Source organism: Triturus cristatus, chromosome 2_2 (assembly GCF_964204655.1).
Source record: "Triturus cristatus chromosome 2_2, aTriCri1.1, whole genome shotgun sequence".
NCBI lineage: Eukaryota > Metazoa > Chordata > Amphibia > Caudata > Salamandridae > Triturus > Triturus cristatus.
Genome location: NC_140582.1, coordinates 960,383,232 through 960,407,614, shown reverse-complemented (window position 1 = coordinate 960,407,614; position 24,383 = coordinate 960,383,232). Strand labels below are relative to the sequence as shown.

Sequence of the window (24,383 nt, the reverse complement as noted above, 5' to 3'; positions counted from 1 at the left end):
AGTTTCTGTCCATCATCACCTGTTATGTGGATTTCCTGAAAACAGCAATGTGAATCACTCTTCTTTTGAGGTCCAAGAGTATTGCATACCTTGGGGGGGCGTGACTGAATGCTGATGCCATAGATCGAAGAACTCAGAGCTCCTGCCCAGCGACCCCCCCCAACCAACAGCATCTTGCTAATATATTAATTTCAGGGGGCTCCCAACCATAGTATAAGTCCCCTAAGGCCCTGCTGCATGCCGCAACTTCCTTTGTGCAACCGCCACCGCCGAGGAGAGGAACAGCTGTGCAAAGGAGAGCCTCTGTATGCTGGGCTACAGAAACAAAAGAAACAAGCAGAATGGGCGCCGAAGCTGAACACAGGCATACGGTAAAACAAGCAAAAAACCCAAACAGATAAAGGACCAAAGCGTAAACATACAGTGCTTAGTGCCTGCTCTGTGGGAGGAACAATAGAGAAAAAGGAGAGACAAAGAGGCAGGACTGATGACTAGAAAGCAAGAATTTTTAAAGGACACTGAAACAAACAAATGAAAAGTTGGGAGAATGGCTTTAAGCCCAGGAGAAGTATATGCTAAAGTATATACAAGAGGGCTCGCATGCTCGACCTAACCAAAGGCATTTTAGCTTAAAGTGAAGAGCGCACCATCCTCAGACTGCTTGGGAGTGGCCTGCCATGTAAAACCTGAACCACATAATTAATGACTCAGGTGACACATTTCTGGCAATCTGGCTGCCTTTGACTGAGCACAAGACTTACAAATTCAGAGAAATTACACACCAAGGTAATTTAAGGTGATGCATCTCATGGAAAGGTGGAATAAAGGTTTAGGGCAGATGTTTGCTCTTAGACTGTGTACTTGGAGGTAAAGACCTAATGTGTTGCACATGCTCTATGAACAGGGGGACAAAACATTATTGGGATTGAGAGAGAGGGAGTTTGATGGGATGATGATAAATAAATTAGTTTAACATTAAATATATGATATCCTGTACAACTCAGAGGAACATCCCACACAAAAGAAAGGTGTAGCTTTTGTGCTACTGATCTTATTTTACATTTTTTTTTTCATCAAAGATATTTTTATTGATCTTTCAACAAGTAATCTGAAACAATACCCACACAACTTCCCTCACAGGGGAGGAGAATTCTTTGGCAGAAAAACAGATGATTTGACATGATATATTGTCCAGCTTAGATCTAACCCCTGTTACAAAGAGTGGATTACTGGAAGGTACACCTTCTGATACCAACGGGGCTTGGAGTTCAGTCTTTCAAGTAAAGAGTTCGAACAGTAACTCTAGATGTGATTCATCTTCTTTCTGCCGTATTAACTTGTCTAAGCCTCTCTGTTGGAAGGCGCTACCCACAGTGGAGATGTTATCATAACATACCCTTCCCGCCTCGAGAGTGAACGTACTGAAAACTAAAAAAGAATATCCCTCCCTGGTTCCCACCCCCGTCCCCTACCGTGGTGGCGGCAACATGCAGGCATGTGAATTAACCTACGAGATTATAGTCTACTCAAAATTGAAAAAGATGAAGGGCCCTAATGGTGGAAGGGCAGACGGCCGATGGGAGGTTTCATGAGAGAAAGGAGACCAGAGGACCCCACTTGAACTCAAAGTTCTTATAGTTATCTCTGAAAATGTCTGACATGCGTTCCAGGCTAAGTAATTTCCATAGGCGGGAGTGCCAGAGGGAGATGGCCAGCGCTTCTCTCCGTTTCCAGGCGGCTGCCAAAGTAATCTTAGCTGCACCAATACTAAGCCACATTATCATTTTATCTGCTCTGGTTTGATGTTCTAGAGAGGAGTCCCGGAGTCCCAAAAGGACACCCGCCATAGTTGTGGGGATGGGGTACCCCAACATGTCCTTAATATGTGCCAGAATTTCTTCCCAGAAGGGGCGAATAGTTGGGCAATCCCACCATATATGCTGAAAGTCCACCAAACAGTCCGCAGCCCCGCCAGCATCCGTCTGAGGTGTTGGGAAAGATCTGGCTAAGCTTGGACGGGTGTAAGTACCAGTCCATCATAGTCTTCAGATGGGCTTCACGGAGTTCTGTGGAATGATTAAATCTTAAGATATCAGACCACAAATGAGCCCATTCATATACTATTTATGTGCCCAGGCACAACACGCCTACTACTGGCATCACCCGGTAAAATACCTCCCACATTTAGCGGTGGAGGATGGTGATGCGGATCCGATACCACTCACTCATATACTGCCGCATGCGCGACCACACCTTACATCACAGGAAGTCAACACGATACGCACAACGTCACAAGCATGGCAGCGCATTAGTCAATTAGCGAACAAGACTCCTTTATATACACCGAACTTACCACTAGCACACCACCCTGCTATATCTGTCACACAAGAACAAAAGAGTATGGGGATGCTAGAACAGGTGGGAATAACACAGTTGGGTGACCTATATCCCGATGGAACTTTTCTTACCCCTGACGATTTATCGTATGTGCAAAACCAGTCGCTCCTTTTTAGATTCACCTATCACAGGCTCAGAGCGGCCATAAAGGAATTATATCCTACATTTCCCAGGGAGCCCCCAAGCCTTCAACCACTGCAAACGCTGATAGCAGCTACCACGCACTCCAACTTGATCTCACGACTCTATAAAATGGTGCAAACGGAAATAGCCACAAATACGAATAAAGCGCGGGACAGATGGAATAGCTTATTGGAAACTCCACTAACTGATGCAGATTGGGTCTCATGTTGCACGCTCTCTACACTGCTCACACCTAACGGAAACCTCCGCATAATACATTTTAAATACATCCACCAAGCATATTACACCCCAGCCAAATTAAGTCAGTTCGGATTACGTGATAATGCGCATTGTAAGAGATGCGGAACAGATCAAGCAGACTTTATCCATCTTGCATGGGCGTGTCATAAGATACAGAAATTTTGGGAAATTGTAACCTATCAGGTGGGAATGATGGTACTGGAAATATTACCGTGTGGGCCCCGGCTGTGCCTCCTGGGCCTTGATATACCTGCACGATCAAAACAAAAGAAACTAATAGCCATCATGCTATTGCTGGCAAGACGCAAGGTGGCGATGCACTGGGACAGTAAGACATCCCCTACTCTCACAAGTTGGATTTTAGATGCTGTATATTGTAGGGATAATTTTTCACTCTATGCAGAAGAACTGCCGACCAATTCTAAACCCTCGGACATTTGGGAACCTTTGACAAGATATTTGTGTGAGCATCAGGACTTACTTACATCAAAGCACTAAAAATCATATACCAAATTGTTGTGAGGGATATTGTTCAATTACGCTGGCTGTTTCTAATATGTGACGTTAGATGCCGTGTACTGCCTGACCCATCACTGAGCTGTAGTTGTGTAGTTACTGTTGTGTAGATTGTCAGAACCTTCAATAAAAGTTAAAAAAAAATAAAAAAATGAGCCCATTCATCCTCAGTTATAGCTCGCTGAAGTAAACATTCCCACATGGACATATACCGTGGGCGGGGGAAAATCGTGGTGGTGAGTAAGAAGTTATAAATGAACGAGATCACTCCCTTCATCGAGGAAGTCCTGGTGAGAAAGGCCTCAAATTTTGTGAGGGGGCGAGTGGCTGCCTTGCGTACCTGAGGAGTAAGCGCCCAGTGTAGTAGTTGGGTGTAGTGGTACCTTTCTGTGTTTCCTGTTCCATAATCACGCTTGCAATTATCGAAAGTAAGGGGGTCAAAGTTGTGGAATAGGTGTGTCGGGGCGAGGCATCCTCCCTCCCTCTATGTGTCAAAGGGCCCCTCGTGTAGGGCCTGGGGAAATGCCGGGTTGAAATGGAGTGGTGTAAACGGAGAGGGATACGTAGTCCACCTGTCGTCACCTGCAACTGAGTCCCATACTTTTAAGGTGGTGCGCGTGGGGGTGCTGATGTACGTGTTCTTAGGTCTATCACTTTTGGGTCGCCAGATTAAGTCCCATATGGTCCACCCAGTCACACTACGATCCATATGTAACCAATTTATTTCAGATTCCTGTTGTGACCATTCTACCAAGACTCGTAACTGCACCGCTTTATAGTATAGGTGGATGTCCGGGAGACTTACTCCCCCCACCCCGCGGGAGCGGCGTAGTAGAGAGAAAGAGAAACGGGTGCATCCCCCCTGCCAGATAAAGCGTAAGATCATGGCTTTCACTTGCCTAAAGAAGTCCCCCTCTAATTCTATGGGTAAGGCCTGAAATAAATATAGGAGCTTAGGGAGAAGAGTCATTTTCACAGCGTGGATCCGGCCCAGCCAAGACAAAAAGAGAGGTTTCCATCTCGTGAGATCCGTTTGTATTCGAGTTAATATGGGGGGGGAAATTGGCCGCATATAACTTCTCTACCATTGGTGTCAGCTGGATTCCCAAGTATTGGATAGAGGAAGCAGCCCACGGCAAAGGAGTAAGGGACTGGAGCCTGTGAACTTCCGTCTGCGGGAGGGTGAGGTTGAGTATATATGATTTATCTAAATTTATTTTAAAGCCCGCTACAGTTTCAAAACGTTCAAGCTCCGATTGCAAATGTGATAGGGATGTGGCCGGTTCGGATAGGGACAAAAGGACATCGTCCGCAAATAAGGATATTTTATGCGACTCCCCGTAAATGGCAATCCCTGTATTCCAGGATTAGCCCTAACCGTTAGTGCTAATTGTTCAATACTAAGAGCGAAGAGCAGGGGTGATAGGGGGCATCCCTGCCTAGTGCCTCTAGAGTGAACGAAGAAGCAGGAATGTACCCCATTGACTGCCACCTTAGAGCGGGGATGCAGATAATTGGCTCGGATCATGTTTACAAATTTGGGCAAAAAGCCGAATGCTGTAAGCGTGTGAAATAGAAACACCCAATCAACCCTGTCAAATGCCTTCTCGGTGTCCAGCCCAACTAAAACCGCTGGGATCTTGTGTCTGTTGGCCTTCTCTATCAATGTATAATTCGACGGGTTTTATCGTGTGTCTGGCGACCCTTAATGAATCCGGACTGGTCAGGGTGTATGAGGGCAGGCATGAGATCATTTAGTCTTTTGGCTATAATAGAGGAATACAGTTTTGCGTCAAGATTTAGTAGGGCAATAGGCCTATAAGAGGCACAGCGGTGAGGGTCTTTCGCCGGTTTAGGAATTACCGAGATCATGGCCTCGGACATGGTGCTAGAAGTCTCGCCGTCCTCAGCCATCTTATTAAAAAGCCGCAGGGGCTAATGTCGGAGGAGAATGTCTTGTAAAAGATGGCGGTATAACCGTCTGTTCCAGGGGCTTTGTGGGGCTTCAGACCTTTAATAGCAGAGGTAATATCCTCGATGGTAATAGGGGCGGTGAGTACTTTGTTCCATTCAGTGGACACCCGGGGCAGGGGCAGCGTCTGGAGATATTCTCGCTGTTTATTCGAGTCAAGAGTGTCCCCGGAGTACGGAGTTTTGTAAAAAGGAACCAAAGATCTCCGCCTTGTCCTCATCTTTATGTGTAATGTCCCCGGAGGGCCCCTTAATACCCCCTATATACTCTCTTTCCCGTTTATCTTTTAGTTGTCTGGCCAGGTGTTTAGCAATTTTGTTGCCCTGCATATAGGATAGATGCCGTAATTTAAGAAGTGTGAACTCCGCCCTATTAGTATAAATAGCCCAAAGTTTACCTCTAACCGCTGTCAGGTTGCGCAGGGTTTGTCTAGTGGGGTTCAGTTTATGAGTATTTTCAAGAGCAGACAATTCCGCCTCTAGTTGTTCCCTCTCTCTGGTGCACTGCCTATTTAATGCCGCATTGAGAGCGATACACTTCCCTCTAAAAACAGCCTTAAATGTGTCCCAGTTGGTATACTCCGATGTCTCCTCCGGCTTATTGAGAGCAAAAAATTCAGTAATGGTTTCTCTCAATATGGTACAAGAATCCTTGTCCCGAGCCAGCGACGCCGGGAAGTACCATCTGGGGGAAGTAGGGGCATTCCCGTCCCAAGTGAGACAGATAGAAAATAGACTATGATCTGAGACTGACATGGGAAATATCTTGGCCTCCCGTAGGTTACCCTGTAAGGATTGGCTAATAAAAATGTAATCTAGTCGGGAGTAAGTACGGTGAACATGTGAGAAGAACGTGTAATCTTGGGTTTGGGGATAGAGAGTTCTCCAAGTGTTCAAAAGACCCAAGTCCTGTAGACCCGCTGTGTGTCCAAGGTGAAAGAGCCCATATCAGAGCATTGTGAGTGTGTACTGTCCAGCCCTTTCTGCCATATTAGATTGAAGTTCCCCATGAGAAACATTGGCCCTTCCACAAAATTCGTTAATTTTCCCAGGAGTGCTTGAAGGAAGCCTGTCTGACCAGTACTGGGGGCGTATAACGCTACGAAGGTACACACTTTCCCTCTCAAAGGTCCCTTAACCATGACCCAGCGGCCATCTTTATCACTCTGGACCCCCGTCGGATGGAATTGTATAGAAGAACGAAACATGAGTGCCACCCCCCTGTGTTTCGTGTGCACCGAGGGCCTGTAGATGAGCGGAAATTGTCTGTGTTTAAGGCGTGTGTCCTCATCCCTGGCTAAGTGGGTCTCTTGCAAGGCCACTATATCAAGGTGATGGTCGATAATGTACTTCCATATTTTTTGACGTTTTTGGGGGGAGTTAAGACCTTTAACGTTCCAGGTTCCAATAGTAATTGGCATTATGTTATAGGAACAAACTACTCCTCACTAAGGACTCTGACAACTCCCTCATACCCCTGATCTTTGCCTGCCTCCCAGGTGCCGTGCTGTGCCATTGTGCGTCGCCTTTGCCTTGACATGGATCAAAGAACCCCCCGTCTGTCATTGTTAAAGAGCCGCCACCACGTCCCTCCCTCTCCTCACCCAAAACCCCTAAAAGGAAAAAAACCAATATGAATAAGTAAACAATACAAAAACCATTGCTAGGTCACCTTGCGGGGCTGAAACGCCCCCACATGGATCAGGGGGGACAACAGGTCCGAGGACCCAGTCCACGCCCATCCCGGCAAGTTTCTCAACTGTGAATCATCTTTACAATACTGAAACTCGGGCCATGCTATAGGACCATATTTAAGAGAGCCAATAGAGCAAGTCTTCCGTATTAAATAATGAGACAGTTAGCCGTAAACTGTATACCAGTGTAGAATTAGAGTCAAACCTACTATTGGGCGGCCGATACACCATTTTTAGAAGAAAGAAAAAAAAAAGGATATGGCATAGTTTGTCAGGAATCGCGCATCGCGCAGAACCCATCCCCATCGTAGCACGCGCCTACCTGGCATACAATTCCCATGAGGCCACACAAAAGGGGGTGGAGCCGCGTCCTTTAAAGAACGCGATGCGCACGGGCCGGCGTGCGTAATTCTTTGAGCGAGTCCGCCCTCACTGTTCACCCCTCGCAGGCATCTTGGATTGTTCTCCTGTACGAAACCCACCTGGCACTCTTGTGGATCGCGCTGAGCCCCGCGGGACGACAGCGCCCTTCGGCCGTAGCTTCCTTGTCCTCCAGCCTTCACCCTGCTCTTGCCTGGGACCGCGTCATCGCGAGCTTCCACGACCCGACTGGCTTCCAGTGAAAGAAAAAGAGACAGGACCAGGTGAGTCGCTTCCAACACTGCCCTGCCTGGGGTGCTGGAGAGGCAGAGGAGTTCTATAGAGACTAGATCAGGATCAGGGGAGAAATAACTGCCTTATTTAGGACGTTCCCCGTATCCAGAACTATGCCTGTATCAGGGGGGGATACCGCTGCTCCCACAGCTTGTGAGGTGACTTCCTAGGGACTCTCTCTGGGGGGAATTAGGAGAGAGGAAAAGGGGGACCTGTTAGTTCTGGAGCAAGAGTTATTGGTCTACTGGCAGTTTTTTCTCTACATACGAACCCTGCAATAGAGAGAGTGTTACGAGACTTCCTTTTTGTGTTTTCAGGACATTATCGAATCCACGTTTTCATTTTGGGACAGCACATCTATGGTAGAAACCTGTTATATTCTGGATAGGGAGACTAGAGTGCTCCTCTTGAGCAGCAATGACCGCAGAGTCCGGTTAGGGGGTTCTCCGATACCCAGTCGTTTGTATTGCTGATTTTGCCTTAGGGTTTGAGTGTGTATGGTATGACGGAATACCCCCCATTGGTCGGTCAGATGTGATGCTTGATCTTGGGGTGCTCTGCCTAAGGTGGTTTTCTTTATAGCGAGAATTGAAGAGAGTAGTGTTACCTGTTTCTGTTTGTATTGTAACGCTGTTTTTTCTTTCAGGTTCTAATCCCCGCTGTTCCCTTCCTACCCTTCCCTCACTTGATCACTCTAATCCTCCGTGCAGTAATTGCTGGAGTTGGGGATATCAAGAGGTGGATACCATATAGCATCGCTCAGATCCTGAGGAGTGCCCGACCTAAGGGCGGAGTCGTAACATAGTTCTTACGTATGGCGCTTCCTCAGTCCATGATGTGCCCACATCTCCAATAAAGGGCCCTGGCACCCCGAAATTGGGGCCAAGGAAAAGTTCGAGGTTGGGTATCTGCAGTCAGAAAGCGGCTGTAGCCTCACTACTGCTGGATTCGGAGATCTCCCGAGACATCAACCCCATTGGCAAGTGGTCTTGGAATCGTGCAGTACACTGCTGGGGAAGTCGAAAAGTCTTGTCTCTGTCGGGGTGTTTTCTGTCAGCTATCACCGGCGTCCTCTATGCGTACTCGTCACCCAAGTGGAAGTGGATCTGGCACCCTGGGAGGGGTCTCCGGTTCTGCCTTGAATGGGACCATTCTCCTCGGGGGGAGGCCCAGGAGCTCCAACCCTTCCTTTAGCTCAATGATGTGGCGTTGCTTGTTCTGGAACTCAAAACTGAGCCCAAATGGGTAGGTCCACCGGTATCTGATGTTGTCAGCTTGTAGTTTGGCGGTGACAGGCCTGAGCGTTTGTCTTCGAGCCAATGTAGATGACGCGACCTCTTGATATATGGTACAGGGATGATCCTGAAAGGAGATAGTGTCTTTCGATCTAGGAGCCTGTAGAACCGCCTCCTTGACCTTATAGGAGTGGAACTTCGCTAAAACGTCGTGGGGTCTCCTCTTATCGCCACTCTGTAAGGCACCCACCCGGTGGACTCTGTCGCGCTTTATCTTGAGGGTCTGGGGGCTCAGAATCTCCGCGAAGAGTCCCTCAATAAAGGCTTCTAGGTCCGACCCTTCCGCACCTTCCTCCAGGTCCCTGACTCGAATGTTCTCCCTCCTCGCTCGGTTTTCAAGATCCTCCGCTTTGAGTTGCGTCCGTTGTAACTGCTCCTTAAGAACACAAACATCTTTGCGTAGCTCGGTAGTACTGCTCTTGTTCCTGGTGTTGCGTCTCCTAGTCCAACACTCTGGTGCCCACAGAGTCCACATCATGTTGGAGAGAGGTCAGACGGGCCGCCAGGTCAGATCGCAGTTGGTCAATGGAGGATTTGATGTCCTGACAGAGCTCGGTACGTAACTCAGTTTTAAAGTCTTTAAGCATGGTCATTAGATCCGTCTTCGTGATTGCCATGGTTGCCCATTCTGTGTCTCTTCTCAGCGTCGGCCGCTTGTCAATGGGCGGAAAGAAGTCTGATAACTTGCTGGTCGTCTTGCTCGTCCCCTTATTTGGCGGCATAGGGATGAGGCCCCACGAGTCTTCGCAGCGCTGTCTAAGGTATTATATAAACTCTGGGTCTAGCCTCAACTGGGACACAGGTGAAGGCACAAGAGGGGCCATCCTGCTTCTAGGCATTCCCTTAGATCAGTAGCAGGTCCACTCCGGGCCCTCCGCAGGTTCTGGTGGTCAGTGTCGGGGCGCCGCCACGAGCGCCATGTTAGGAGGTGGGCGCCATGTGGGAAAGAGGTACTTTGGGTTTGAAGAAGGCTGCGTGTAGTATCCAGCACAAACCGGAGTATCAAAGTAGGAGAGGCCTCCAGGAGGTGTAGGGGCGCCTCATTACAGAATGTGAAGCCATGAGTCAGGGAGGCAGATGCAAAGGAGACTGTCGTTCGAGAGTCCCGTGCACGCGTATTCGTCGTCGTGCAGGCTGGGAGACCACACGTGCTGGCAAGTGCACATGGGGGTGGGGTTTAGTCACTCGGTCCTGAGTATTTTCGCCGACAGACTTGCGGTGGTCACAGAGGGGAAATCGCCACTCGTCCCCTCAAGCGAGCTCTCCCCAATTACGCAGTCATGTGTCCGCATGAAAAGGTAGACATTTGATAAAGTTTGCCGCCATATTAAGGCATTGCGGCCGCCATGTTAGAGTCAGGCAAATTTGCTGTGCCGCCCCGCAGTTTCCACCTCCTCCAGGGACCCCCAGCGCGCCTCGTGGGGCTCACCACTGTTATCCTCAAGGTGCCGGTGTGCCCATAGAGAGTCCGCAGACGCGACGTTGCTCCGAGGGGTCGGGCCGTCTCTTGTCACGGGCGAGCTCCGGCCGCCATCTTGGCCCTCGCCGGTTTCCCCTCCGGGAGAAGTCGCAGCCGAATAAAGCCCATGCAGGCACTCCGGAGACAGCAAATTACCCTCCACCGGCGCCACACATCATCCGACGCTGGTAGGTTGTGTTTTCGGATGATTCTGCCTCGGGTAGCCGCCAAAAATTGCCCAGAGAAAGCGTGTGGACCAGGAGCCGAGGCGGTCAACGTCCGCTCGCCCATCTTGCCCGGCCACGCCCCTTGATTGTACATTTTTTGTAACTATCTGGAAAAAATTATAAAAATGTTTGAACATCAAAAAAATAAAATTACTGGTAACCAAGATTGGCTTTGTAAAGAATGAAATTCTACAGCAACACCTGAATGTCTGAATTTCGAACTATCTATCCGTACTTGCACATATGGAACTTTATGAAATACAATTTGATATCTCTTATTCATTTCTTAAAACACGTAAACCTTTGATATGTAGTTTTGTATCTATATATGTATTACTTTACTCCTACTGTAAAAAGAAAGAAAAAGAAAAGCCTTCGACTATATGTCTCATTCTATACCTCTCTCAAAATATCCTCTACCTCTATTATCTGGCTCATCCCAAACCTCATTCTACTACTATGATCTCCCTAAGATCCTATCCTGACTCATCCCTCCTATCCCTCCTTGACTTACCCCAAAAGTCATTTTACTACTATGCTCTCCAACATCACACTTACTGGACTCTTCCATCCTGTAGCCCTCCTTTAACTCATCCCAATAATCATTCTACCACTATGATCTCCCTAATAACCCCTTCTAGACTCTTTTCCCCTCTATCCCTCCTTTGACTCAGCCTAAACCACAGCTGACTAATAGGAGCTCCCAAATAACACTATCTAGACTCTTCCCTCTCCATCCCTCCTTTATCCTATTCAATCAAATAAATAGACTCACAATTAACACTTTATATTTTCCTATTCTAATCTATCACTAATCCTTTGGGTTCTAGAGTAGCATGCTTCTCGCCGAAAAGCGCTACAACTCCTCGTCAGGGGTAGTACGTGCTATATAAATACAATTACAATTACAATTACTGGAGCAAAAGTGGATGATACATTCAGTCAGATTTTCGAATGTGTGAAATAAACTAAATAACCCATATTGATTAAATATTGCTCTTAGGTAAAAAAAATATAATTCCACAAATGTTCACTGGTGCTGAAATTCTGTGCATGTGACATTTTATTGCTTTAACAAGCTGAATATTTTAAAATCAAGTTATACAAAATATTATTATCAATAGCTTTTACCTGTATCCTGTCTTTCATTTTATGAGAGTGCTTCTTTAATTCACAAATCTTCTGGCTTTTTGCTTCAATATCAAGTTCCAACTTCTTTACTTGCTGCTGCAGAGCTGCTTCTTGAGCCTGAAACCCTTTCCTTTGCTCTAGTTCCCTTTGTTGCCACTGTTTAAGTGTCTCTGTTACGGACTGTTGCAGAACCTTTTTCAATGCTTCTTTCTCTTTTTCACAGGTAGCCTGTAATTTCATAGTTTTCTGCACACATTCTTCGCTTATTTTTTGGTTCTCTGCCTTAAGGCTTTTCATTTCACTTAACAAGGACTCCAGCTCCAGTTTGTGCTGTTCGTTTAATTTCTCTTTTCTGTCCAAGCTCTCTTTTCTATAGGCTGTGCATTCTTTCCTGAGGTTGTCTGCTTCTTGGTGCATTAGTTGGAGTTGTTTTTCAAAGTCAGTCTTCATATCTAACATATCCTTAGAAAGGCAAATTATTTTTTCAGCATGTTCTATCTCAGTTCTTTGATCCCGCTCTTCCACTTCCTTCTTGTACAAGGCCAAATCAGCGATGGCTTCTTCCCTCAACTCCTTGTGTAGCTCCATGACCTCTTCTAGCGCCTGGAGGCGCTGCCTGAGCTCTAATTCTTCTTGTTCTTTCATTTTATATTGATTCATCTTTTCCTTTGTCTCGGTGATAATGTGATCAATCTCGTCCTTGTGAGAATCTTTAATGGCATGGATACTGGCCTCAAGTTCATCGTTCTTCATATTCAGTGAGTAAATTACCTGCCAAATAAACAAACTTGTACTGTTATATCCTCTGTAATTAGTTATTAACACTTAATTGAATCAGTTTTAAACACAGTTTGCCATCACTTGGAAAAAACAATGTGTTGCAGATATGTATTATGCATTGTATTTCAATATTCTATGTATCATAGGCATAGAGACCAACATCCTGTTTTTTGCTAAAACGATTCTGTTCTCATAGGAATATGCTCTACATATCACACGCATTATTATCACATATGTTTCTATGTACTAATTTAGCTGACAGACCTATTGCACTGAGGCCATTACACAGCTTTATTTACAGAAGAAACATAAGAAAGAATTCCATAGAGTCCCATTAAACAGAATTCCACCATTGCACCTTGGGTGCTGAGCCTACGATTCGAAGAAAATTACCACCATTTTCTTTTGGGAGGCTGGTGTTATCAGTGCCGCCTGGTCTGCCACAATACCGCATGCAATTATGCGACTAAGGTGCTGCCCACCCGCCTAATGGAGCGAGGAGGTTTCAGCATGAGCAGGCTATATGGGGAAGCCCTACTGGAACAAGGCTTACTTTGAAAGCTGAGAGGAAGTCATTCAAAGCATTCCTAAGTGCTGTGTCAAAGAATCTTGCAGTTTGTCCTTAGTGTTTTTCATTTTCAATATGGGAAGTTTGCTAACCTGGGAGCTGTTTGGTCTTAGGGTTCACTTTAGATTGTAGTAATGCGATATTTTCATTTTTGGTAAACCGTAATACATTATGTTACATTAAACTTGTGACAGTACTAGCGCTCTAAATGCCCAAATCATAAATCATAAAGTATCCTATGCAGTTCATCCAATTTAAACCTGTACCCCTGGGAAAAGATATTTGTCATTAACATTTCACTTTCTGTTGTCCTTGTGATGCTCAGATAATGTTCAATCAATAATTTAAATATCTTACCTGAAGTAGTATGCTTTTATCTCTTCCGTGACTGTCTGCTCTTATAACACACGTATGTTTTGCTCTGGTTATGGTGACTATGGCATTGTAAAGCTTTACTGTACACTAAAATGCGTCATCTATAGACTGGCGGCTAAACCAACTAGGGATAGGAAACAGAAATGTGTTGTTATTTTGCATTGTCATTGCATAGAAAAAAGATGAACACGTTACTCTCTTTCTAGTGGATTTAACTGCAGATTCCTCACCTTAAGGAAACCACCAGGCGCCAGAGTGGATCTTGGGGATTTAAAACAGCATTGCTCCAGCATGCCAGTAGGAGGCGCCATGTAGCTCTGCGTTGACTCCGTACTGCCCCTGAAGTAATGAACGGATCCGCATATAAGCCCCAACCCTGCGCGCCAAAACGTCAGTTTCTTTCTTGACTGTCTGTGCCCATCAACGTGGGACCCAACAATAATCATAAGTACCAGTGTGCAGATCCTAAATTAGAACGTTTTAGGTTGATTTAGGAAGGAAAAGAGACCATACCACAGAACAGGGAGGTTGGAGGACAGCGAGGAATCTGCGGTTAGATAGATTATCCACCAGAAAGAGTGTTATTGAAGGTAAGTAACTTGTCCTTCCAATGGATACTGCACGGAATCCTCTCCTTTAGAATGGATGTCAAAGCAGTACCTTTCCACGTTTTGAGTCTGTGGAATGACTAAGACCAATAAGTCTTGCAGGACCAAATGGCCAAAATTCCCACACCATCAGGCCTAGCTGTCAACGCAGAAGTGCTTTGTGAACATGTGCACGGATGCCCATGTCAGGGCCTGACAGACATCCAGAGCAGACACTCCAAGTGATAATGCAGTGGCAGCAGTGGCGGATCGCAGAGGGAGTGCTGTGGGGCGATCGGGCAGGGAAGGGAAGGGAAAAGGTAAGGGGTAGTGGAGTCGGACATACGAGGGCCAGGAGTAAAGTAAATAAATACAATACTTTTATTTATTTATTTACTTACTTTACTCCTGGCCGTCATATGTCAGACTCCACTACCATCCCAACCTGCCCCTCCCCGCCCCGCAGCACTCCCTCTGCAAGCTTCCACTGAGTGGTAGCAGCCGTGCCTCTGGAGAATGGTCCTGGAGGCTGCTTCCTGGCCAATACATAGCAGACCTTAATGCAGAAGACTATGCCCTGCATTGCCTTTCTTTGCCCTGGAAAACCCCACAAACACTGATTTTCCACCTGATGGTCTTTGGTGCGACTGATGTAAAAGCTCAGGCTCTTTTAGGGTCCCGCTGATGGAATCTCTCCTCTTTTGAGGGGGTGAGGCAGGACAAAGAGCACTGGGAGGGTTATGGATTGCCCAAGGTAACAAAGCAGCACAATCTTTGGGAAAAAGGCGACCGTGGTCATCAAAACCAGTTTATCTGGGAAAAATCGGGTATAACACGGCTATACCCAAAAACCTTGGAGGTCACTCACGCAACGAGCTGAAGGTACAATGACAAGGAATACAGTCTTCATAGTCAGGAGAGGTAGTGAACAGCTGTGATTCAGCTCGAAGGAAGTGTACATGAGGAACGTGAGGAACAAATTGATATTCCAATGCAGAATTACAAAGGGTTTGAGGGAAACATATGTGTTAAACCTTTCATAAACCTCAGCAGAACAGGTGATTTAAACTAGGACGGCTGGTCCAACAAGCGCATAAAGGCAGAAAGGACAGACAAATATACTTTAATGGTGCACATGGTAAGTTCTTTCTGGGCCAGAGACAAAACAAACAACAAGACATCCGTCAGTTTAGCCAGTTTGGAAAGGCATATCGGAGTCCCATGCTCCGCTCTAAACGGAATGCATCTCTTAGAGAGAGCCTTCCTGGAAGCTCCAGTGCACAAACGTTTCACAGTGCACTTCCTTGACAATGAAGAAAAGATCTAGCTAGGGTACTCCCCAATGCTGGAAGACATCTTTTGCCACCACTATTCGTGATACACCAGGTGCCGGCAGCTGGGTTTGTCTGCCCTAGTGTTGAAAGATCCCACCACATGGTTCATGACTAGGGAAATGCCCTGATGCTCCACCCAGCTCCAGAGACAATGAGCCTCTTGGCACAGGTCCCAAGAAGCCACAAAGTCCTGCTTGTTGCAATACCACATGGAGGTGGTGATGTAGTCCTAGAGAACCTGAACAAGCCTCCCTTTGATGGACGGTAGGAAGCTTTTAGAGCCAAGTGAACGGCCCGCAACTCCAACATGGTGATGTGGAGTCGGTTATCTAGCCAGTGACAAGAGTACTCTAATCTACACCAGATGACCTCACGAGCCCAGCAGTGACACATCTGTCACCAATGTCTGTTCTGAGTGTGGCAGGGAGAGAGGCCTGCCGCAGATCCAACTGCAGTCAAGCAGCTGCTGCTGCAGATCTACTGCAGTCTCCTCCAAAACCTGGATAAAATCCAACAGGATCCCACTGTGCTGGTCCGAATGGGACTTCAGGTTTCTCTGCAGAGTCCACATGTGTGCCACCAGGCATAGTCAATGAGCAGGAAGTAGGAGGCCAACAGGCATAGAAGACTCAGAGCTCTGATACCCAGGACTGTGGTTCAAACACTGGGATATATATATATATAGCCCGAAAGTCTTGAACTCACTGTGTTGGTGGGAAGGCCTGAAACTGCAAAGTATCCAGACCGGCTCCATTAAAATTAGCATGTTGATAGCGAACCCCAACTATGTACAGATGCTCGCCATAGACTGGAGGTAGTTTACAACTGAGAATAGCAAGCCTGCCTTCAACAGCCAGCCGTTGAGGTAGGGGAAAACTGGAATTTCCCACCTCCGAAGGTGTGCTGCAACAACTCCATCATTTATATAACTCTTGAAGGGCACTGGTGAGGCCGAATGTGAGCACAGCAAACTGGAAATATTCCTGGCCTACCGTGAAATGCAAGTAGCATCTGTGGATCTGCAGAATGTGTACATGAAAATGGGTATCCTACAGGTCCAACACCACTGTCTTGTCAACTGGATACAGGACAGACAGAACCTGGGCCAATGTGAGCATGATAAAATTGTCCTTCCACAGGAATGTGTTCAGAGGACAGATCTAAATTACGACGAAGGTCTCCATCCTTCTTTGGCACTAGGATTTAGCAGGAGCAACAGCTAGTGCCTATTTCTGATGACTGAACTTTTCATAGCTCTTTTGGACAAAATAGCATGCACTTCTTGCAGCAAGCTGGACAGTTGCTCCTCTTAAAGCCGCTCTGATGTGGGTAAAACATTTGGCAGGTTGGAAAGTAATGGTAGGGATAGCCCTGTAGAACATTTTGAAGATCCCACCTGTCGGATGTTATGTGGATTTGTATAGCGCACTAATCACCTGTGAGGGTATCCAGACTCTCAACAGGGTGGCAGGCGATTGACTACCTAAAAGTTATTTGAAAATCCAGGTCTTCAGCTTCTTGTGAAACTCGAGAAGCGATGGGGAGGATCTGATGTACAACAGGAGGCTGTTCCAAGCTTTAGGAGACACAAATGTAAAGGTGTGACCTCCTGCTCTTCTGCTGTGTGTGGGGGGTACGTGTACAAGTTAGCATCCTGCAGAGCGGAGATGTTTGGAGGGTTGATGGAAGTGCATGCATTGGTTTAGGAATACGAGGCCGATGTTGTTTAGTGCTTTGTATGTCTGCCTGAGGAGTTTGAAATGTGTGTGTTTGTGTTTGGGGAGACAGTGTAGTTCTCTGAGGTGAGTTGTGTTATGGAAGCAGCGGGTGGGTTGCGCACAGGTCTTGCTGGTCTGTTCTGGATAGTTTGGAGTCTGTTTAGGAGCTGCTTGGTTATTCCAGCATGAAGGATGCTTCCATAGTCCAGTTTGCTGGTTATGAGTGCCTATCTGACGGTCTTTATGGTAGTCACTTGAAGATTGTTCGCAGTATCCTCAGGTTGTGGAAGCGGGTGGAGGTCACTGAATTGAGCTGGGCATATATGTCAAGTGTGTTGGTAGCCCTACTGAAGCCTTGTACGGAATTCTTGGGAAGGTGCCTCAGAGGGTGTCAGAAGTGTGCCAAAAATATGCAACAGGGCCTCCTTAAAGGCCTAAATCTGTTGCGTAGACGCTGATGGAGTGCATCAGTATTGACTGCGGAAACGACTCCTTGGCGGGGGACCAAGACGAGACAGAAAGCACTCTGACGTACTCACACCTTTGATGGAAGAGAGTGGTGGAACAGGGCCAAAATCGGCATAGTCTTTTTGTGCTTCTGCTTCAATTTACTGGAAGACCTTGACCACAAAGAGGAACAAGTCACAGGAACAGCCTTGAGAGAGGTAGCAGGTATGCATCCTTGACTGTGAGAGGGACTTTCGTGATTTCTTACAGAGTTCGTCAACATACAGCTTCGATTCATGTTTACGGAACACCTTCAGATTCATTAGGGCACATTGTTTGCACAACTTGAAGTTGCACCCCGAAACCAAACATTTGACGCATACCTTGTGCAAGTCTATCAAAGACGTTTGCTTGTGACAGTCCAGTCAAGGTTTGATGATCCCTTCTGTAATTGTTAGAGGTTTATGTTACATAGCGCACTGGTTTTCGGAAAAATGTTACAGAAAAGCCTGTCAATCATTGAGAAAAAGGTGCGAGCAAGCTCGGATGAGTGCACGAAGAAATGGAAAAAAAGGAATTGACATTGGCGTGAAGGGGTGGCACTTTTATGCAGCTCCATTTGTAACTTTTGGGGCAGGACAAAGTCAACGTGGCTTCTGGAATGGGAGCAATTGTGTTGTAAATCTTACAGATACAGTCTGGCTCCTGCGGGTATTCTAAAGGACAGGAGTCTGTGAGTAGAAGTATCCATCATAAGAACTATAATTTGGTGGGGTGTAGTGGTTGCACCAAGGGGTAACCCCTTTGCTGGAACAGGTACTTGGGTATATGACTATGTGAACTGTTCTGCAACATTCAAATTCAGCACTAATTAAAAAGGTAATGTTGCCCTGAAAGTGAAACATCATCATATCAGGAGATCAAGAGAAAAATGAACTGTGTAAATGAGAGATGCCCTCATTGAAACTTGATCAGCATTTTACTGCTGAATGAAGATTGAAAAAGGAAATGATAAATGCAATGACTACCCTATTAAAGACAGCCTTACTGAGTAAACATACCTATGAACAATTCTATCCTCTTTTGCTTGGATAATAGTGTTAGACCTGGCATTATTTTAGACCTGGCTTTTTCAGCGGGTTTTTACTTTGTGGCCTTCAGTTTCTGACCTGTTTTTGTTGCTTTTATGACTCCGGGTGCTTTACCACTGCTATCAGTGCTAAAGTGCCTATGCTCTCCCTGTAAATTGTATGTATGGATTGGTGTTTCCATTATTAGTTGATTTGATTTACTAGTCAGTCCCCAGTACAGTGCACTGTGTGTGCCCAGCACCTTTAAATCAAATGGTGCTATTGGGCCTGCAGCACCGATTGTGCCACCCCTATAATCAACCTGTAAATGTAACTCAGGCCTGCCATTGCAGAGTCTGTGTGCAGTCTAGTAATAGTGCACCCACTTGCCAGGCCTTAACCTTCCCTTTTCTTACATGTTAGTCACCCCTAACCTGCCCACAGGGGTAGTCAGGCCCAATGTACCCCTGTGGGCAGGGTGCAGTGTATGTGAAAGGTATGACATTCCCTTATGTGTGTGGCATGTCTTGATAGTGAAATACTGCCTATTTCGTTTTTCACTATTGTAAGGCTATGTATTCCCATAGGATAGAATGGGGAGTTTGCTAATAACATCTTATACGCCTCACCTCCCCTGCGCAGCAGTAAGGAACCAACGCATCAACTCCCCCGGAGCAGGGAACCAACGCATCACCTACCCTGAGTATAAGGAACCGACGCCTCACCTTCCCTGCGACCCTTTTTGTTTGAGTGCATGACGCATCCAAGGTACTTTGTGTCAAAAGTGTTGCATCTGCAATTTGCTTTGAACAGAACTATTTCTACCGGTGAACAGTAATAATGTCGAATTTTTAATATCGAATTGCCAAAATATGGAGTTTCTTAAATAGAATGGACAGAATATCGCATTGCCAAAATATAGTGGTGCAGAATATCGAAATTCAGGTAAGAAATATCGATTGTCATAATATCGAAGTTAGTAATATCGACAGTCATAATATAGTTGTTAAAAATATCAAATTTCTTTATAGTGTTTTAAGTGTTAGAAGTATGTATTATTTTTGTAATGTATGTTTTAATTTTTTTAAAGTAATGAATTTTATGTTATTTAATTTTTGTGCAATTTAATTCCGTAGCGGGTTGTAGGTTTATAGGGGAATAGGGTGGGAAGTATTTTAATTGCAATTAAGTAATTATTTATTTTTATGTATTGGTATTGATAATTAATTTATTGTTAATTAATTATTAATTGGTAATTATTTTTTATTAATTGATTAATTGATAATTATATTAATTGTATTAATTTATTATTCGGAGCGGGTTGTGGGTTTATAGGGTAATAGGGTGGGAAGTAATTCAATTGTAATTAAATAATTATTGAAAATATGTTTGTGTATTGATAATTAATTTACTGTTAATTAATTATCAAGTGGTAAATATTTTATATTACTTATTAATTTCTGGTATTGAAAAATAATTTGTGGTTAATTAATTATTAATAGGTAATTAATTTTTAATAAATACTATTTGTTGGTATTTATAATTAATTAATTGTTAAAAAAATTGTCATTGGTAATTAATTTCTAATACATTTTTCTTGGTATTGATAATTAATTTATATATATTTCATTATTAAATCATTACTTTCCCTACTGTTGCACTCACTGGAGGGGGAATAGTAATTTTTACCCTCCCGCTATCCAACACTTTCCCTACTGTTGCACTCTCTGGAGTGGGAATAGTAATTTTTACCCTCCCGCTATCCAACACTTTCCCTACTGTTGCACTCTCTGGAGTGGGAATAGTAATTTTTACCCCTGCACTATCCAACACTTTCCCTACTGTTGCACTCTCTGGAGTGGGAATAATAATTTTTACCCCTACGCTATCCAACACTTTCCCTACTGTTGCACTCACTGGAGTGGGAATAGTAATTGTTATCCCTACGCTATCCAACGCTTTCCCTACTGTTGTACTCACTGGAGTGGGAATAGTAATTTTTACCTACCCGCTATCCAACGCTTTCCCTACTGTTGCCCTCACTGGAGTGGGAATAGTAATTTTTACCCTCCCACTATCCAACGCTTTCCTTACTGTTGCACTCACTGGAGAGGGAATAGTCATTTTTACCCTCCCGCTATCCAACGCTTTCACTACTGTTGCACTCACTGGAGTGGGAATAGTAATTTTTACCCTCCCGCTATCCAATGCTTTCCCTATTGTTGCACTCACTGGAGTGGGAATAGTAAATATTACCCTCCCGCTATCCAATACTAAAAATATTGAATAGTTTCTAATAATATTAAGTTAACATATATATGTATTAAAAAATAAAAATGCATGTTTATTTATTTTAATTTACATGAATTATTTATTAATTGTAAGGTTATTTAAGTATTTTTAAGTATGTTTTACTTAATTATATTTATTATTTCAGAATTTTACATTACTTTTAAGACATTTAAAAAATTCGATATTTTAACAAACTATATTATATACAACCACATTTTGGATTCAATATTTTTGTACTTACCTGTTTGTAGATAGGAAGTCGACATTCTGTCATTCTATATTTTAGCAGGTCGATATTTTGCTCCTCGATATTCTGTCAGTGATCCATTTCTACCATTTGAAAGTCATATTTTTATTACTGTATAGTGGATTTTTGTTGTTTTGGTCTTGTTTGGTTTAGATAAAGATTACCTATTTTTCTAAACTGGTGTGGTGTCCATTTGTAGTGTTTTCATTGTATTACTGTATGTGTTCAGAAATTATTTACACACTGCATCTGAGATAAGCCTGTCTGCTCGTGCCAAGTTACCAAGGGTTGAGCAGGGGTTATTTTAGAAGTGTATCCCCTTTACCCTGACTAGGATGAAGGGTCCCTACTTGGACAAAGGTGCAAACCATTGTCAATTAGAGACCCCCATTTCTAACAACTAGCATTATCTGTGTTTATATAGTTTGGACGGAGGTTTCCGTGCCCCACAGAGATTGGCTTGGCAAACCCTGAAGTCAAAATATCAAGTTTTAATTTCAATAATTAATATATTAATCTTATGTGTATTGTTGGTATGATTGTTATTCATTTCTGTAGGACTCTGGAACTTGTTGCAGCCTCCCCCACACTTTATGCCTGGTATTTGATGCACCAGTGACTTTAGTGTACTGGCTTCCAGCATGTCACCCTGAAAAATGGGATAGCATAGTAGGAGCTTTCCACCAAGGCTCTGGGCTCTTCTTCATGGGCCTTGATAAAGAGAGCATTTTCTGTAGAGATTTCTGTTCCTTATGTCTAAGGACTTCTCAGTCTTCTGTCACTGTGCCGGCAAAACCTGAAAGGAGGACCTTACACTTGAAAATTGGTAATATATTTTTCTTCTGGTTCACTTCTTTTTTTCCTAAAAAGGACTACCTATCCTAGGAAGAACCCACTGTTTGGTAACCTTGGGAGCTATCGCTACAGCCAGAGATTAATAATCTTCCAACGCCCTGATTTTGCTAAGCAAGTTTTCTGGTTTGTGCAGCTGAAGAGAGTAGTTCATCTCCTACCACATAGCATTGGTCGTTTGTCAGCCTGGTTGTGTAGTATGATCAAATAGTGTTTTACTGGCACAACATCATCTCCACTCTTATAAGGCCTCACCGGTCTGGTGAGCCAACCGGCAGCAGGGTGTTTGGACAAAATATTGAGTTAATATAGAACACTGTTGTCAAGAATAACTTTTCTTTATAAATAATATTGTTTTCAAGAATATCGTTGTTTTAATATCATTTTCATTAATATAATGGTTAAAAATATAACGTTTTAATATTTAATATATTAATCTTATGTGTATTGTTGGTATAATTGTTGTTCATTTTTGCAGGAAGCTGGGTACATTTTGCAGCACCCCCCTCATCCCCCACTTTTTGCCTGCACTTTTGACTGAAGTGTGCTGGGTTCCTGCTAACCAGGTCCCCAGTTTTCTCTGAAAATGCACAATTGTTTACCCAATTGGCAAAACCTTTAGCACCCTCTGTAAGTCACCTAGTAAATGGTACCCCTGGTACCTAGGTCCTAAGGTACTAAAGATGGTTTCATAGAGCAGCAGCACAAAATGCGCCACCCTAAGGGACCCCACACAAAGCACATGCAAGACTGCCACTGCAGGCTCTGTGTCTTGATGCAGACAAAACTGAAAACATGACAGGTCACACATTCTTGTCTGCCTTGTCCCCTACCACTGCATGTAATATTTCTAAAACTCCCCTACCAGAGCCTTAAGGCAGGGTGCTGAATATTACATGTGAGGGCATACCTCCATGAGCAGATATGCCCCTGTGCTGGTCAGCCCGATTACTGCCAGTACAAGTGACCAGGGTACCCATTTTAAAACATGTCCTGGGCACTGGTGAAAACGAGTTCCACAGCTACATGATTGCTTCACTGATAATAGTGATGTTTGGTATCAAACATCTTGCAGTGGTAAACCCACACTGATGACAGTGTGGGATTTACCAATTCATGCACCCAGAGGGCACCTTAGAGGTGCCCCCTGAAAACCTTCCAGCCTCTGGTGTCCTTGCTGACTGGTTTTAGTCATCCTCCAAACTTTTCAGTATGAGGCACATGGCACATTTACCAGTTTTGACTTTTTTTCATTTTTCCCCTTTTTTTCTCCATCTGTCTTTACTATTATCTATTTTTCTTTCTTTCATTCTTTTCCATTCTCCATTCATTCCTTCTTTCCCTCATTCTTTCCTTCTGCCCATTCTTTTCATTTGTGCTTCTTTCTATCTCTGTCTGTCTGGTTTTATATTCCCGTTTAATTTTCTTTTCTATTTTCCATCTTTACTCCTTCTTCCCATTCTTCTTGTCATTCTCTCATTCTCTTTTGTCCCGTCATTTCTTCTTACCATCCTCCTATCCTTCCTTTGCACCCTTTTTTATCCGTCTTTTTATTATCCTTTCATTCATTAATATTCCTTTCTCTTCTTTCCTTCCAACAACCTTTCATCCGTTTTTGATTTTCTGTTTCCATTATTTAATTCTATTTTTCTGCTTTCCTTATTTCTCTGTTCTATTTTTATTCCTTCCTTCTTTTCTTCTTGCTACCCTTCTTTCTAAACGTAATTTTTAATTTCCTTCCTTCTCCCTCACTTTTACCCCTTCCATCCATACTTCTTTCCTTCCCTCTATTCTTTTTTTGTACCTTTGTTCTATCCTGCTTCCTTTTAAATTTCCTTTGTTCGTTCCTTATTAGCATTTCTCTTTCCTTCCTTCATGTTGGCTCACTGCATTTGCCCACTTTAAAAACTCCTTTCTGTCACCAAAAAGCTTTGGACCTAGTTTATAGATGCAACTTCTGAGCAATGTTGGGCCTTGTAAAGTTTTCCAAAGCATCCGGAACCAATACAAGATAGGGCAGAGCACTATAATGTCAGCAGTAGTTTTAAAAAGGAAATAACCAACCTACCATTCAGCTTCTGGAAATGGATTGTTCCTCCGCTCCTACAAATTCAACAAACATGGCGCTCGCACCTCTCAAGCCCTCTATATTGACTATAGAATTAGGGACAAACAAAAAGTGTATTATTCTAGATAGATTTCAATTTTTCTATCTTTGTCCTATTCTGACATCTTGTGGCTAAAACTGGTAATGCAGCCAGCTATTTCCTCTGTTCTTGAAGTTAGGAATAACGCTTATAGTAATCAATCTGTATAAAGCCGAAGAGACCAGCGGTGTATTACAGTCTTCGGACCAGATAAAATCTTGCAGCGGGCCATAGTTGG

General features: G+C 44.3%; 1 protein-coding gene across 4 annotated transcripts in view; it reads right to left on the bottom strand.

Moving 5' to 3' along the window:
• Window positions 1-24,383, bottom strand: part of FAM184B (family with sequence similarity 184 member B) — a 496,675-nt gene that overhangs the window by 334,332 nt on the left and 137,960 nt on the right. For all 4 annotated transcript variants that reach the window (XM_085642369.1, XM_085642370.1, XM_085642368.1 and 1 more), the window contains exon 2: window positions 11,729-12,499. In XM_085642369.1, the coding sequence (XP_085498495.1) occupies window positions 11,729-12,499 (771 nt within the window). The remainder of the gene's footprint in view (window positions 1-11,728; window positions 12,500-24,383) is intronic.